At 32.1% G+C, this 16,528-nt stretch overlaps 1 protein-coding gene across 4 annotated transcripts in view; it reads right to left on the bottom strand.

The window, feature by feature from the left end:
- Pdk1 (Phosphoinositide-dependent kinase 1) overlaps positions 1–16,528 on the bottom strand; it is a 391,841-nt gene that overhangs the window by 42,111 nt on the left and 333,202 nt on the right. Inside the window, exon 1 of one of the 4 annotated variants that reach the window (XM_075367937.1) lies at positions 5,828–6,314. The exons of the other annotated variants lie outside the window; for them this stretch is intronic. Within the exon in view, the coding sequence (XP_075224052.1) occupies positions 5,828–5,941 (114 nt within the window). The 5' untranslated portion in view covers positions 5,942–6,314. Of the gene's footprint in view, positions 1–5,827; positions 6,315–16,528 lie in introns of those variants that run through there. 4 annotated transcript variants of the gene reach the window in all.

Genomic DNA, 16,528 nt, shown 5'->3' with positions numbered 1-16,528 from the left:
CGCTATAAACGCGCGCGCGCGCGCGCACACACACATATTAAATCAAAAGATAATTGTCGCTTTTAAATCAATCATATTTGAACTAGTTCAAACAAGGAATTATTCAACAGACACAAGCCGTGCCGTTTATTTCTGATCCAGTTTTTTGGAGAAAACGTAAAAAAAAACACTTTTTAATGAATAAAACGAATCATTTACTTTTTGGTTATTGAACAGAATAGTAATTGGACAATGGACATTTAAAATTACAACAAATATAATACGTAAACAATGAAATACGCAGTATAAATAAACAGTAAATAAATTTATCTTAATTTAATGCTACCAATAAACATAGTAATAACTACCACAAATCGGTCATTACAATAGATATTTTAACAAAAATAAAAACAAGATTCTTCATCTATAACAAACTATACCATTCAAATACTTTGATATATTTAACAAAAATAATTCTACTACTGACCTAATACGAATATTAGGTCAACATCAGAATATATATATAACAACAGATAAAAAGATAAGCAAGTCAAGTGTCTGGATAAGATTAAGGATATGAGAAGTTCAACGTAATTTAACGGTGGTAGGGATTAAATGGGGGCAGGCTTACGAAACAGGAAATAACCATCGACATAGTATCTATCATACAGTTACACTGTACAGTTTTATAGCAGGGCATTAAGTAATGAATTTGCTTTTCCCGTCTCAAATTTTTACCCGTACGAATTTTAATTCAACACGGTAATAAATTATACTGACTTGCAATTATTATTAACTATCAAGGAACTATTTCTATACTTAATCGATCGTTCCAAAAAAATTATAACGGAAAACCTAGCACAGAATAGTCCTAGAAATTTAGTGTTTGGAATGAAATTGAACGGACAGTGAAAATAAGCGTACGCGAAAATAAACCTCGAAACATCATAAACTGTAGTTTACTAATCTAACCGCTTTTATTTGCGTCCGATAAATTACGTAAGGGAACAAACCTCTGTTAATAAAAAAATCACTCTCGGCAGAAAAAATAAAAACGATTTTTTTATAGTAAAAACAAGTTTTCATTGCAAATCGAGAAAAAACTTTTCACGATCAGCAACTTATTAATTACGCCTTTGTTATTTTTTTCCTCCGGAACAGCGAATAAAAATTAGATTCTAAAAGATACTATTATAAATACCGGTATCCACATAAAAATCCGATTAACATTACAATAACATAATATACAATGAAAATTAATATTATTATAAAATTAAGATAGGCTATTAAAAAAATGGCTGAATATAATACACTTAAAAAATTTAAATTGTAATAATTTTTTTTTTTGCTATTATTTTAATTTAATCCAGAGTACGGGAGAAAAAGATTTGTTATGCTATTAATACAAAGAAAGATTCTTTATAAAAAGGTAACCTGATGACAAATAGCAACACTCCGATCCACCCGGCAGTAAATACATGTATCAGTTTGATATCAATTTCCATGAAATATCTATTAAAATTCACATTTCCTCAAATTATTGCGAAATTCCCTTATTTTACTTTACTTTCAAACACAAACCGAAGATACACACAGTATTCAGTACAATGAAAACAGAGTAATCTACAGCACTTGTATGTAGTTCTATATATAATAATAAGTAAAAGCAGGAAAACGGATATTACGAGAGGGTGAGCGGGAAGAAGAGGGAGGGATGGAGAAAAACAAAGAGGAGTAGAGTGACGGCAAACTATCAATTGTATCATATGAAACAGTGTAGGCATACATTCACCACTGCCTTCATAAAGAGCTACGGCTACAGTTTTTAAACTATTATACGAAGCGGACACAGACGCTCGACTAAAACCTAGCCTGGGTCGACACAAACAAAAGTAGCGATGTACAAAGCCCGTACCGCAAACACCGGTTGCTATCACTTGTTTACATTTCAACTATCCGCTTCCAAGCAGCGGCAGACCTACAAATTGATCATAAATCGTTTAAGAAGCGGTCTGTACCACGAACACATGAATGTGGAGGAAGAAATGTCGACTGATACACATCATTGCTTTTGCAAAACTGAATTCTTTAAAAAAAAGTTTCTTTTTTAATTTTCAGAGCGTATCAACAGTCACTATTTATCTTTATTGTTGAAAACTATCAGAAAAATTTTTTATCAAATAAATTCAGAGATGTTTGAAGATTGCAAAGTTAACCGCCGAAAATTACTAGAGGTATTTCCCCTATTACAATTGTGCAAGTCTGTAAAAGTGCCTGGACGAATTCCTTTATAGTTTATTCGAATTTTCAGATAAAAACGCTAATAAAATGGAAAGATAAAACGGGCAAAACTTGCTCTAAACGTTACAAAGCCAAAACAAATAATTTATCAAATACAATACCACAATTAGAAAATAAAATGTAAAATTATTAGAAGAACGTGTCGAATAAAAAAATACAATTACGTATTCCAACAAGTTTAATTATTTCTTTAACAAACGGTTGTATCATTACGTCAATATAAACACGTCATACAGGCAATAATACTTTAAGTTAATAAAAAGTTATTTATTTACCTTTAACAAAAGTAATGTACAGTATAAAAATCATTAACAATACAGCTCTAACGATACATATATAATTCTGTAGATATAAAATGGCCTGAATTTCATATGGTCTGGAAATTATACTTCACAGTTCGGGTGTCCGGATACTATTATGCGATATCAAAACTTTTAAATGTGGGTAAACGTAGAAAAATAAAAATTGAAATTAGCAACAAATTCTTTAGAGATAAGAGATAAACATCATCTTCTATTAAACCGATGGTTCTACAATACTTTAAATACCTGAATAGAGCATGAGGGAGTGTCTAATATAATGACCGTCAAAGCTACGTCAAAACTTTAACAAATTACCTGAAGATCGCTTAATTCAAACAACGCCGCGTTTAGACTCGGTTTCCTAGAATGTTGGAATTTATTAGCAGTTGGACAAGTCGAAAAAACAAGTTAGGTTGGATTATTAATTTAAGCTACTTGATAATTTTTTTTTTAATTTCAGGTTATTCTTTTTAGTATATTTTAGGTAATTTCATAAGAAAGCTACCTACTGTAATGGGCACCGTGATTCGACTTCCGGAAAATTTCGACATATTTCGAGGGTGTTTCACATCCCTCAGACCCCAAAACTACAGTCAGCTCAAACATTTATATATATATCACACACATATTTTACTTCCTTGTGGAACGTTAACTGCCGTAATTTTGTGCAGATCATTTTCAAATTGTTCCGTAAAAGAACTCGTCCCAAAATCTCGGTCGAGTTCGTTAACGGCCAAAATCGGACCCTGGAAGTGGAAATGCGGGAGCTTTTTCGAAAAAACAAAATATCGCTATAACATTCTTATTAAATAAAATATCCGATTTGTATAAAGTTCCTACGATTCTTTACATGTGCTTAAAACCTACAAAAGTTAATTTTTTTTATATCAACCATTGGTTGAAAAAACCATCATTGGAATCAACCATTGGTTGGTTGAAAAAACGGGGTTTCAAAGAAAAAAATAATCATACCTTAAATAAAAAATCCCTTTTTTTTCAATCCAAGAGATAGGAATAAAATAAATTTGTTTAAGCAGATTTTAAACATCAAAAAAGAAATCATCAATTCATACCACATTCTGGAAGTCTCCAGAACAGCAGCTACGCCCATCGTTCTGGTAAGGAATGTACCTGCGGCTTCATATGTCCGTAAATCGCCGGGGACAGACAGTCCCCGTTAACATAACTCGTTCGCCAGGGCCTCTACGAAAAACCTAACTTTGGAAGTTCCAACTATGAAAAAACGTTCTAATTATGGTGATCGACCTAAGTTCAAAAACCATCGGGCAAATATTAACTCGTTTCCAAATAATGCTTTCGGCTTATAAATTATGAAAGAAAATTAGTTTTAAAACAAACAAAAGTTGTTTGTTTTAAATTGTTAGGGATAAAGTACAGTCATAAACAATCTATAAATTTATTTAATCTGTAATTACTGAGCGCAAAAATACAAGCGCATGTGTACACAGATTATATATTTGTACTTAACAAAAGACAAAACTGCAATAGCAAAAACAATGTAAATATAGCGTAAATAAAAAAAAAACCAACATAGCATTTACATATTGTTTAAACTATACATTACACCTAAAAAACATACGTTAGAATAATACTAATATTTTACCAACACATGGAATTACTTAATAAGTAAAAAAAAACTCATAAATGTACAATGACATCACAACACAAAAACCTTTATGTAAACTGATAATCATAATTTTAAAGATTTAACAGATTTATAAAAGCAATAAAAAGGCAGTAATAAATCAACTTAATTTTTAATAAAACGACTACTAGTTTCTTAAAAATAAAAGGACATTTAACGCTTCAAAAAAGAAAATTCCAAAAAGTTTGAGTTTTAGTCCGTTATGATTTATCTGTACGTAGTCAAAAAGTACTTAAATGAATCAAAAAAGCACGTTACCGAAATATTTATTCGTTTATTATTCAAATGTAAACTTTTTGTAACATTACATGAGGAAAAGTTTAATAGTATACATATATAAAAATATAAATAAATTATATAATTACAATAAAAATAAACGGTACTACTTCGACATTACAGCTCGAATAAACTTAAAAAATTCTTATATTCGGAAACATCTTACGATAAATCCTTATGGTATTTATCAAAAGATGTAACGACCTATAATATTAATACTGCACACGCCAGAACACAGCAGTTAATGAAATTTTACGTCAGCAATTTAAGAAATGCAAAATACGGGTAGAAAAACTGGTTTTTCTTAAAGAATTAAAGCACTAATCGACAGCTAAAATGCATAACGGATTATCAATAAAACGCAATATGAAATCAAGATATTAAAACTTTTCTTTAAAAATCTCAATAATAATACGATTTCTTAACAAAAATATATTTCAATAGCGATACAAGGGCGCTTTCAAATAGATACATCACGTAACAACAGGCAAGGATAGCGTGAATTTTTAATGAATAAGCACGCAAGAAAAATTACATCAATATAATAACTATAATCGTGATGATAAAAATAAGAACAGTTCAACAAACAAAATTCAATAACAAAACACGTCAAGACAAAAACGAAATCATAAGTAAATGGTTTAGAGATAAAAATAAAATTTATAAATCTGCATACTAAATTGTTTGTTTACATAACAGACTAGGCAAGCATGTCTGGAATATCAAATAAATAACTTTTATATTGGCCTTGTAATTTATAAATAAACGCTAATTTTAGATTATCGAATATTTTATTTATTACTTCCCTATAATGAAATAAGGAAAGTTTAATAAAATAAATATAATTTAATAAATAAACGATAAGTATTATTACTTAAAATGAAAAATAAAATCCTACAATCAATTAATTATTATATATATATTATAGTACTGCAAAATAAAAAAAAACGAAGTAAAAAATAAACAAAAACAACAACACGTTTCAATCTTTAAAAAGGTACTTTTTGCTCAGGTTTCAAAATAAAAGGAATTCAAAAGCAGATAAAATCTTTTCACAACACACCCACTGATGCTCCTTTTGTTAAGAATTACTGTTAATAAGTTTACCAAATACTTCATAAAAAATAAATAAAAATATAAAAATTTTTAAAAACTATTTATTAATGTTACTATTAAATTAATTCCAAAGACCGTAATGAATATCTGTTTGCATACAATAAGTACGGAGTAGTTACATAACATTTAAATAAATTTGAAATTATTAAAACAAAAATTTTGACAATTCATAAATACGCTCGCTTACCTTCATTTTGCTCGGTTTTTGGCGTGGCTTTAACTTGTTAATCAAATTGAAAGCAGTTGTTACTACAACACCACCGTTACGCAACAACCAGTTTTTCCTATTGATATTTTCCATAGTCCATAAGCAAAAACAAAAATTCCGCGCTTAAATAACATGCAACGGTTCAAGTCCTATTCATGTCAAATAGACAACACCGAGAAACCAGAACACCACTGTTCGCCAATGTAGTTTTAAAATGACTGCGAGGCCTTTGAATGCCGTGAGTAAACCCAGCGTATGGAAGGGATGGTGGGAGAAGGTAAACGGCGGGAACCCCCACCATGCGAATGCACGTCTAAAGCATTCGCAGAGCTTTAATTTCGCTGTTACAGAGCTGCCAACATTCCGAATGTTTGTATCGTATTTCCCACATCCAAATACTGGACGGCGGCGCTCTACGTTACAATAGATAAACTGTAGTATCTGGTTCCAGCAGCACGTCCAGTACAAGAGTACGTTATGGAAGGTCGCGCTCGGACAATACATTGAAAATAAATAATTCTACATCCACCTCACACTACAAAAGTAAAAAAAAAAAATTGTTTCTGAGAATATTATAATGATCTTGACGTACAAGTCTAAGCAAATGATAAAGTTAAAATAATTTTTTTTTATCGGCAATACATAATGAAAAAAAAAGAAAATCTTGTTGGCCATTAATTACGAATAAGTTAAAATTTTTACTCCGGTTCAAAATATATCTTGAACTGAATTCGAGTGAGTTCAAGTTACTTTTTTAAACAAATGTTTTGGGCGACGTCCGCGCTTAAATAAATGAAGTCCGTCATTCCAACGTCCGTGCTTAAATATTAATTTAAACTTGGTTTAAATTTCAGAAAGCTATGGTGGCAAATAACCGAAAAAAGTATTTGAAAAGTTTTTCTGGGAAATCTACTCTTTAAGTCGACGATTCTGCAAACTCGGTAATTTCAAACTTCTATTAATTGTAGGCGGCAACAAAAGCGATCCGTTTTTTTCTTTAATCAAAGCTCGAGTTTGCAATTAAATTAACAGCAAATTAGCAGACATTTATCCGTAAATAAACAACCAGTAGAAGGAGGAAGGTCTCAAGGTAGTTTAAGATACAGTTCGGTATTTACTGGACGGACTGCCCCGCGGTTATTAAGCTAAATTTTATCTCGATCCAAGTCTTCAAGGGTCGAAATGCACGTACATCCACCTTCAGATGACGTTAGGATGGACGCAACATGTTTTTTATCTTACACATGGAAATTAAAAACCGTATCGAATTTTGCACAGTTCTTTTTATAAACCGTAGAATTTTCGCTACAAAGAATGTGCCAAACCGATTTAGCCGACGCCAATTTTTCACTTTTAAGCCATCAAAATCGTTAAACTACAGGTTTTCTCACACGGAGATCTAAATGCGTAAAATAGCTTGTCGTTTACATAACAGTTTAACGTGTACGTAACGAAAGAAAAGGATTATACTTTGCATAATACAAGTATTATGTACAGGTTTGTCCGATTCTTTACATAATTTATTTACAAAATTCATTACAACTTTTTATAAATTTTGAGCTAATAACAGAATTTTCTTGTTAATAAATTTTCTCGAAATAAAGACACCAAGAAAAAGGAATTATCGAATAAAAGTATAATCTGAAAACAAGTCATCGCAAAACACTTCTCGAAATATAAAAACAAAAACGAAGTTTGGTATAATTGAGTCGACAAAATACGGGGGATCCAATTTACAAAGTCGTATATTACATACCTAAATATACACGAATAGTTCGACCGAGAAAGTCGAGGCCAGATTAATTCTGCACCAACATGAGTGTGCAAAGCTATTTTTGGTCGAGTATTAAAAGGAACAACAGGCTGTAATTAGCAGCGCCGATGTTATTCTGGGAATATGCCAGCTGCTTAAACAGATGCTAAGAAACTATCGCTTCACTCTTTAGTGTAAAACACGCTCATCTTTATTATACAGATTCCAGTGAACCGATGACGTCATTAAACAACGTTAACTTAACATATTTCAGTGTAGCGGCGCACCTACATAAGAAATACTGTATACTTTGTTCTACACTACCTACCCGAACTAACGCCTACCAAACAGACGCTTATACAGAAACCCACACCCTTTCTTGTTAACTCTTTCGCAAATTCGGCGCGCGCATCTTCCAGTAAAGTGATAATTTTCCTTATGACGCGTATTACGATTACATGGTATTACGACGAAGGGATTTATTCAGTTTCAATCGTTACGCGTAACCAAAAGATTAAAGTTTTTCAGAACATTCTTTTTTGTATAAGATTCGCAAATTTCTCGGGTTTTAATTTATAATATATAAATGTTCGCAACTAAAAAAAAAATTATTTAAAAAAAAATCTCAATATTTAATAAATAATGGATAAAAAAAGCATACGCTATACGATGATCGTATCGGTAAACATATAATAACATTACGTGTGGTTAAGTGTTCGAGAGAAATCTGAGGTACAAATAGGGGGTTGGATCTGAGCGATAATGGAAGAAGGTAAAATAAAATTACACAGGATAAGTATACTATATGTTCCTCTACAAAACCGGATCGCGGAAGCGGAGTAAAAGTCCAAAACCTTAAAGCAAAAAGGTAAGGTAAAAAGTGAATAAACATTATTCGTATACAGATTCCAAAATTCAAGTAAACCACTGCTTTTAGAGAGTAATTTTAGAAACTGTCTTGGAATTTCCTCACGATAACATCAAGTTCTTTTTTGTGGCGAGTCCAAAAGTAAAACAATAAAAGTTTATCGAAAGGCATCGTAGTTTTTAAGTATTTAATAGTGATCTGAAAACGGCTGATGCTAGACAAATGTACTTTTAGTAAAATGCGGCAGAAAACTATCTAATTAGTAACAGCGGAGAGAGATCGGAAATGGTGTGACGGAATAGAATATGCGTATGTTGTTCTGCTTAATAGCAAGAAACATCGATGAAAAAATTTCATTGAAATGGGAAAACGCGTTTGGTTGTAACAGAGTATCAAATTCACGGACCATTCACGAACAGAGTACCAACAGGTTTGTACTCTGTTGACAAAGTTGACCCGTTTCCACCCAACTACTACCCCGTTAAGTTTATTTTTGTTTGGATTATTTTCAAGAGCTAAAATTTATTTGAAAAAACCTGTACGATTACTTAATGCATAGGAAAAATCTTATACAAGGTTATACTCCTGATTCTTTGCGTAGAATTATAATGAGAATATATATATTTTTAACTGACGTTCAAACATTCTTTTAACTGAAACTATTAAACTCTGCTGTAAATACCGAAAAAATGACTAAAAAGCACGATTCAGTGAAAGATAATTTTTATCTTCTTGAAAAATAAAAACAGCCTCTATTTTGAAACCGATAATTGGAAAATTTTAACAAAAAAAAAACTGTTCTTAAATATACATATCTCCTTACGAAATAAAAGAATGTTGAAATCGTATAACGGTGAAAAATAAGTACTTTTTATTCATATTTTTCCCTATCTTTACAGATTTTCCTTCAAATAAATTTATTTGGACAAATAAATTTCAACAGTAGTACAGAAAAAACAAGCGTCGATAACTATTGTTTTCTTAAGTAGTAAACATATTCATCAAAAACAAGTTTTCTATTTGTGATAAGTAATTTTACAGAAATCATTTTTTCACCTTCATTATCTATAGTGGATAAGTTAGGAATTTCCAACTCTTTAAAACATAATCATTGAATAAATCCCACTCTAAAATTAATAAAATGTTATAGTTTATGTTTATTTTTTCTAAACGTGTTATAATAGAGGTAGAAAATAATTTTTACCACAATGGAATACCACAGAAAGAAATTTTTTATCCAATTAGCCCAAAATATTATTACACAAGGCGTTATTATAAAATAAAGGTAATAGTAAGCGGCAAGAAAAATCTTCAATTTTATAAATGGATATTAAATTTAACATTCGATGAAATGCTAAAACGGTTTTACAACAACGGTTTCACACATTAGGAATTTCTCACGCGAAATTTCACATATCACTTTAACATTTAAAAACCCGTAACATTTTTAAAAAATTGGAGGAATTGAAGATGTTTCTACGATCAGATTTATTTTAATTTTCTGAAACAAAACGACTCATTCCGGAGACTTTAATAAAGAATTTTCAAACGCCGACCATAAAAAAAAAAGCTTCAGTCAGGCTGGAAATATCCAGTAAAATTCTACAAACTGAAGTTTAAATATGTCATCGTCTGAGATTTCTTTGCTGCATTTTGTAAAATGATTTTGACAGAACGGTAGAAATGTGTGAGGAATTTATCATACGTTGTGAAGCAGACTGTAATCATTAGTTTAGCTCAACGGTACGGTCTGATGAACCGTCCTTTTTCAAACCGATCGGTCTATTAAACCGTATAATTGGTAAACTCATGAAAAATTCCCACATAATTACGGAGAAGAATTTAAATCAGGCTTCATGTTTGATGTGAAAACAACGACCACAAAATAAAGTTGTCGTTATCTTACTTCGGTAGAAGAATAACAGGTAATTCATATCTTGAGTTTAGAGATTTTAAGCTACTAAACAAATCGTCCCTACATTGGAAAGGGAGATGGAGGATATGCGCTTCGAGTCGGTCACTCTCCATCAAACCTTTTCTTAACCGATAGGTCCCCAGCCAGCTCATGAGACTCCCTCCGGAAAGGGGAGCACGCATTACTTCCTCCAAACATTAGAGCCCCGGAAGGCGTATTCCTCCTAGGCCGAAAACCGCTAGCACCGAAAGGACTTCAGAAGACGGACTGAAGAGGAATCACGCCGGGAGTACGAAACTCATACGCGCCTAGTCTCCCACGATCAGCCCGTCAATTATTTTTCATTGGCCTAAAGAACCGGAACGCAAATAACAACTCCGTAAATAAAACACAGAAATCTATAACTTCCATTAAATAAATAATGACCCGCCCGATAAACGAAAGACAGCAGCTAGGTCCATTCGTCCACGCTCTGCGATTAGGAGGGAGATAAACTCCCGCTATCCTTGCGTACCATTCCGTTTCTAAACGGATAGAAATTTCAGGAGGCCGCGTTCATATGAAATGAGGCCTTGCGATTTTTTGTTCTGGGGAATAATTAAAACCAGGTATTTTCTTCAAATTCAAATGACCGGAACGCCAAAGATCGAATCGATTGAAAAATCAAGATTGTTTATAAATCTGGAGTAAACAGTTGGAAAAATTGTGAAATTCGTAGTTAATGCTGTTGTAAAAGGGAAAAAGCACAACACTGATTATTCTTTTGTTGTATAATTATGATTAAAAAAGTTTTTTTGTTACTTTTTATTAACCGTTTACTTATTAGGCCTAACCGGAGAAACAGATTTATAGCCCTCACTGATTTATATGAAATTTTATAAAAACACTCCACTTCCGTTAAACCTTCATTAATAGCAAAATTAAAACCGATGAGAAAATATTTTACGACCTATTTACTTGTACACAGCAACTAACTATCTAATCTTATCATATAATAAACAATATATTATTATATTTCTCAGAAATTTAATTATTATATTAATATAATTAATTACAAAGTAAAAGTAATGTTAAACTATTATTGAAATAGCTCGAGAAAAGTTTTTAAAAAAATTCTCATGTTGAACGTTCAACAAAAACAAACAGTGCAAGGCAACTTACTTTAAAAAATCTAACTACGCTTGAAAACAGTCTAAACCACTTCAATTTGCCACTTAAACTGACCGACTTTTTAATGTTTTGTTTTACGAGTGTATATTTATTTACTTTTTTAAATTCTTTTTACTCATAGAGCGGCAACTGAATTTACACTACCTACAAGTTACCATTTTTTAATTATCTGACCAAGAATGATAATTAACACAAACTAATGATGTTGTATGTTCTTTTTCAAAGATCAGGCGTAATTCTATATTATTTGTAATCATCAGACAAAATATTAATACAATTTTTTTTTTTGTCTTCAGTCATTTGATTGGTTTGATGCAGCTCTCCAAGATTCCCTATCTAGTGCCAGTCCTTTCATTTCGGTATACCCCCTACATCCTACATCCCTAACAATTTGTTTTATATTCCAAACGTTGCCTGCCTGCACAATTTTTCTCATCTACTTGTTCCTCCAATATCAAAGCGACTATTCCTGGATGCCTTAATATGTGGCCTGTAAGCCTCTTCTTTTAACTATATTTTTCCAAATGCTTGGAAAAATACAGTTAAACTGTAGTTACAATATAAAACAAAAAGAAAAAAAAAACAAGAATAACAGTCTACACATTTGTAACTAATACGTAAACTAAATTTCTTCTTTTGTAATAAAATGTGTAACAGTATATAATTTTATCTAAGTATTTAAAATTAAAAACCCTGAGCCGAATAATAAAAGTAAACCAAACCAATCCTTAAGGAGTTTACCTGGCACGTTTCCAAGATACAGGCGATTACAAAACAAGAGTATAAAGAATACAAGTAGTCGAAGACCTTGGAGAAGTTCACAAATCGACGCCCCTACCTTCTCGACACCGTTAAAAGTGATGCATTCCTTACGAGGAAAGACAATGTTTTTTAATGCTAAACAGGATAACTGTCGCTATAAATATATGCAATCTTATCTTATCGCCACATATTTTTTTTTTGCGATTATCAATTAAAACAAGGAAATAACTATTTTTTATGAAAAAAATAACACAAACCTTCCAAAATACTAAACATCCATCAATTTTTCTACTGGTAAAATTACAAGTGTATTTAAGAATACAAATATATAGATACAAAGTATTTTATAGAGTATACGTGTTTATAGACAGAGATATTACTTCCAAAGTAAAATATCATAATTTTGAAGTACTTTAGTACATTCATACTTAAAATAATCATAGATAACACCACAAAAGACAAAGATTGAACATTTTTGGGGGAAAAATTAAAAAGGGACTAACCGATAAAAAATTATTTATGTATTTATTTCAACCGAATCGACCAATCGACTTTATCTGCTGGGATTACGGGCATCAAACGCTATGGTGTAAATCCCTAATGTAAATTTTGTAGCTTATGAAAAGTGCAGTACTTGACCGGAATCGACTTTTTACTTCCTTGTACGAATTAAAGGAAGTATTGTGATCGCGAAAAATCTCGGTTTTCAGATTTCAACGGAAATTTCCATTTTGACCATCCCTGAATCCATTTTGACTAGTTTCGGCGTGACGGATGTACGTATATGTACGTATGAAGTATGTACGTATGTATCTCGCATAACTCAAAAATGATTAGCGATAGGACGTTGAAACCTTTGATTCAGGACTGTTGTAACATCATCTAGTTGTGCACCTCCCCTTTTGATTGTAACTGTCTGAACCAAAAGTATCCAAAAAAAAGCCCAAAATCCAAATTTTGGACTTTTTCTTAACTGCAGTAATAAGCCCTCATTGAGAGTTTTTCAACGGTATACCATAAGTGGTACTTATTTTCATTGGTTCCAGAGTTATAGCCAAATAAATTTTTAATTTATGAAATATTTGGATCAAGGGGAGGCACATCGGTTCGAATCAGACTTCATCTCCTTATTTTTTGTAATTTAAATATATTGATTTATTAATAATTATTAACCTCCGATTATAAAAAAAAATTTACGATAAATAATAATTCAATTATAACGAAAAAAAAAAAGAAAAATATCAGAAGTTATTAATGAAATAAAATTTTATGTACTTATATATTTTATTTAAAAAAAAATGTATATATATATAGTTTAATAGGTGTACAAGTCATGTGATACCCACATAATTTTTTTTATCTAAACGCGGGAATTACAGCGGACAAACGTTTAAAAAACTTATCCGAGGGTTATGGAGAAATAAATTCACTAAAACAGCAGGTTCATCCTACGCTTCAAGCATTGCTTGACCATTTAATTTAGCTGATTTTAAAATTATACATTGAGGGTGGAAATAGGAGTAGTTTCTAACTGTTTTCTTAGACATAGCCAGTTTTTAACCTAATATTTTGTACAACCGGGTCAAAATACTAACTGTATAAAAAAAAATATCCGGGTTAATTTGTTACGATATCTCTTGGAAGAGATGTACAGGTGAGTCAGGTTAGACTGAAGAGCAAAGGGACACTTTTAGTTGCACCTATGGCCGTAAAACTGATTTCCATCTTTCCGCTTGACAACACCGCTAACAAAGACGGCGACTCAATAGAAAGCCTTCCTTGTAGTTAGCTAAATGTGAATCTATAATTACAATGTCTGAATAAAGTTGTTGAACGTGTCAAGGTGACTTCTGCGTAGGAAGGCCGGGCGCGATCTAGGGAATGCCGATGATGACAGTGTGGAATGCTTTAAAAGTAAACGGTTACATGTGCTTCCATACCGTTTACAGCTATTAGACGATTTGAAGCCTTTATGTTCCGGCATAAAGGTGACGATTTCTGTTTAGTGATGTGTCAACATTTCACCGTAGAGGAAAAATTAACACACAATGTCCGTATCTGGGGGTCGGAAAATCCCTCCAAACTCTTATAATGTTAAAGGGACTCCCCAAAATTAAATGTTTTTGCGCGACATCCCGATGGCAAGTGTAGGACCATTATTTTTCGCTGAAGAAGGAGTCACAGGAGTTGCTTATTTGGATATGCTGTGCGTGTACTTGGCTGTTTCCTCGACTGCAAGATTGACCAGAGAATTTTATTTTGGCAACAAAATTCTCGCCTTCCCACCGGTATAACTACACGGAATTGGTTGAATAACGTTTTCCCCGACCGCTGATCAGTCGTCATAGATCCCCCTATGATAAGAGCCTGTTTGCCGTAGCCTCTGAGGTCACCTGATCTGACCCCAGGTGATTTTTCCTTTGGGGTTTTAAAGGATCCTGTGTAAGCGTCTCCCCTACCTGTTGATATATCCGATTTGAGGCGCAGGATTGAAGCAGCTGTCTCTTCCATTACTCCAGACATATCGGTTAAGTACGGGACGAATACTCTTATCGTTGGATGTATACCGCGTGATGAAAGGTGATAAAAGTGAAAAACTGAAAGTTACTCTTTCATTTTATTTGTGATTTGATTTATTCTTGTAAGTCAAAGTTAAGAGATATTAAATAGCTTTAAAACCCCGATATTCTTTTTTGTATTATTACACTCTCTAATTATTATTTTAGGTGTTTTTACTTACGTTGTATGATACCTTAAGATAGAATACCTCGAGACAGGTTTAATAAATCATTCCACTTTTTTTTATTCTTATTTCTATTCACAAGAATAAGCGACTCGATTTCTCTAAAAGATAAAACTTGTGCAGTTCTACGCAAGAAGACCGACTTTTCATTATTTGAAAAAATATAATTGTAACTTGTCCCGCTGAATTGTTTCGACTTTAAATTGAGCGTAAGTCAAGAACGAATCGACCGATATTCATTAAATTTTCACACGCACAACTTCAGATGCCTATCTAAATTTCAATCCAAGTTTTGGACATTTTCGAGCCATAAAATGTCATACGTAGGCCTATATGTAAATCATAATATCATGAAGACCACAATTAAGAAAATGGTATTTTCGAACTCTCATACCTCAGAACGTAAATAAATTTAATTTCACCCCCCACCCAAAACCAAAATTAAAACCGAATTTTCTTCGAAAAATCGATAAAAAATAATTTTTATAACCGGCTCATGATGTTAACTCGAAACGCGAAATTTAATAACCTTCACACAAATGCCGGGTAAGTTCCACATCATCGGCAGGTATTATTTTACTTATCCTTTTTTATTGAGTTTATTCCGTCCTTCAGCCGTCTAAATTTATAAATTGTCGACGGTATCGATCGTTAAAAATTTTCATGTTGACTGAAAAAATCACCGGAAAGAATAATTCAATCAGAGTACGATAACACATCAAGTTCGATTACCAACATTTTTTTATCGGGGACAAATATATCGATAATATCAGACATGTTTTCGACCAGAAACTATCAGTAAATCATATCTGGACAGATCGATAAAGGATACATAAATCCTTAACGGATTTATTCTCGAACTTAAAGATTAGACTCAAAATGTTATAGAGATCGTAAAATTAGCATTAACTCTAATAAACTTTTAACTGGACTAGTGAATTCTGTTTTTATCTCGAGAAAGAAAATATAAATAAATGAAGATGTTGACAGAAATAGAACCCGAGACCTATACTTATACTGAAATAATGAACCGTTTATCACCTACTCAAAAATTTCCTAATAATTTTACTCTGGGGCCAAACACCGTCAACAGGAGGGTGCAGTCGGAAGATTTTCTTAAAAGTTCATTGTGCAGTAAAGTATCAAGATCACAAGACAATGTGGCTCGATTCCAGATTCGGCAAAAATAACTAAGTAACTAAGAAAAAAACGATATTGAAACAGAAAGGAAAAGGGGGACGCGGATAAATAAGAATAGTTGGAGAGAGGAAAACAATCGCATCAAACGGGATAATGTAATGGAAATAAAGATAAAGAATAGATGCAGAAATAATTTAAAAATTGCACCTGAATAAGAAAACATCTTAAATGGATCTCCAAGTGGTTAGACTTAGGAAAAGATGTACGACAAAGGTGCTACTTATCCTCGACGTATTTACGTATGAATGTTAAGAAAATGATCGTTAAGA

This window comes from Lycorma delicatula, chromosome 6, assembly GCF_047948215.1.
Source record: "Lycorma delicatula isolate Av1 chromosome 6, ASM4794821v1, whole genome shotgun sequence".
Classification (NCBI taxonomy): domain Eukaryota; kingdom Metazoa; phylum Arthropoda; class Insecta; order Hemiptera; family Fulgoridae; genus Lycorma; species Lycorma delicatula.
Note: the sequence above shows the minus strand (reverse complement) of the source record. Positions and strands in the feature narration are given on the sequence as shown.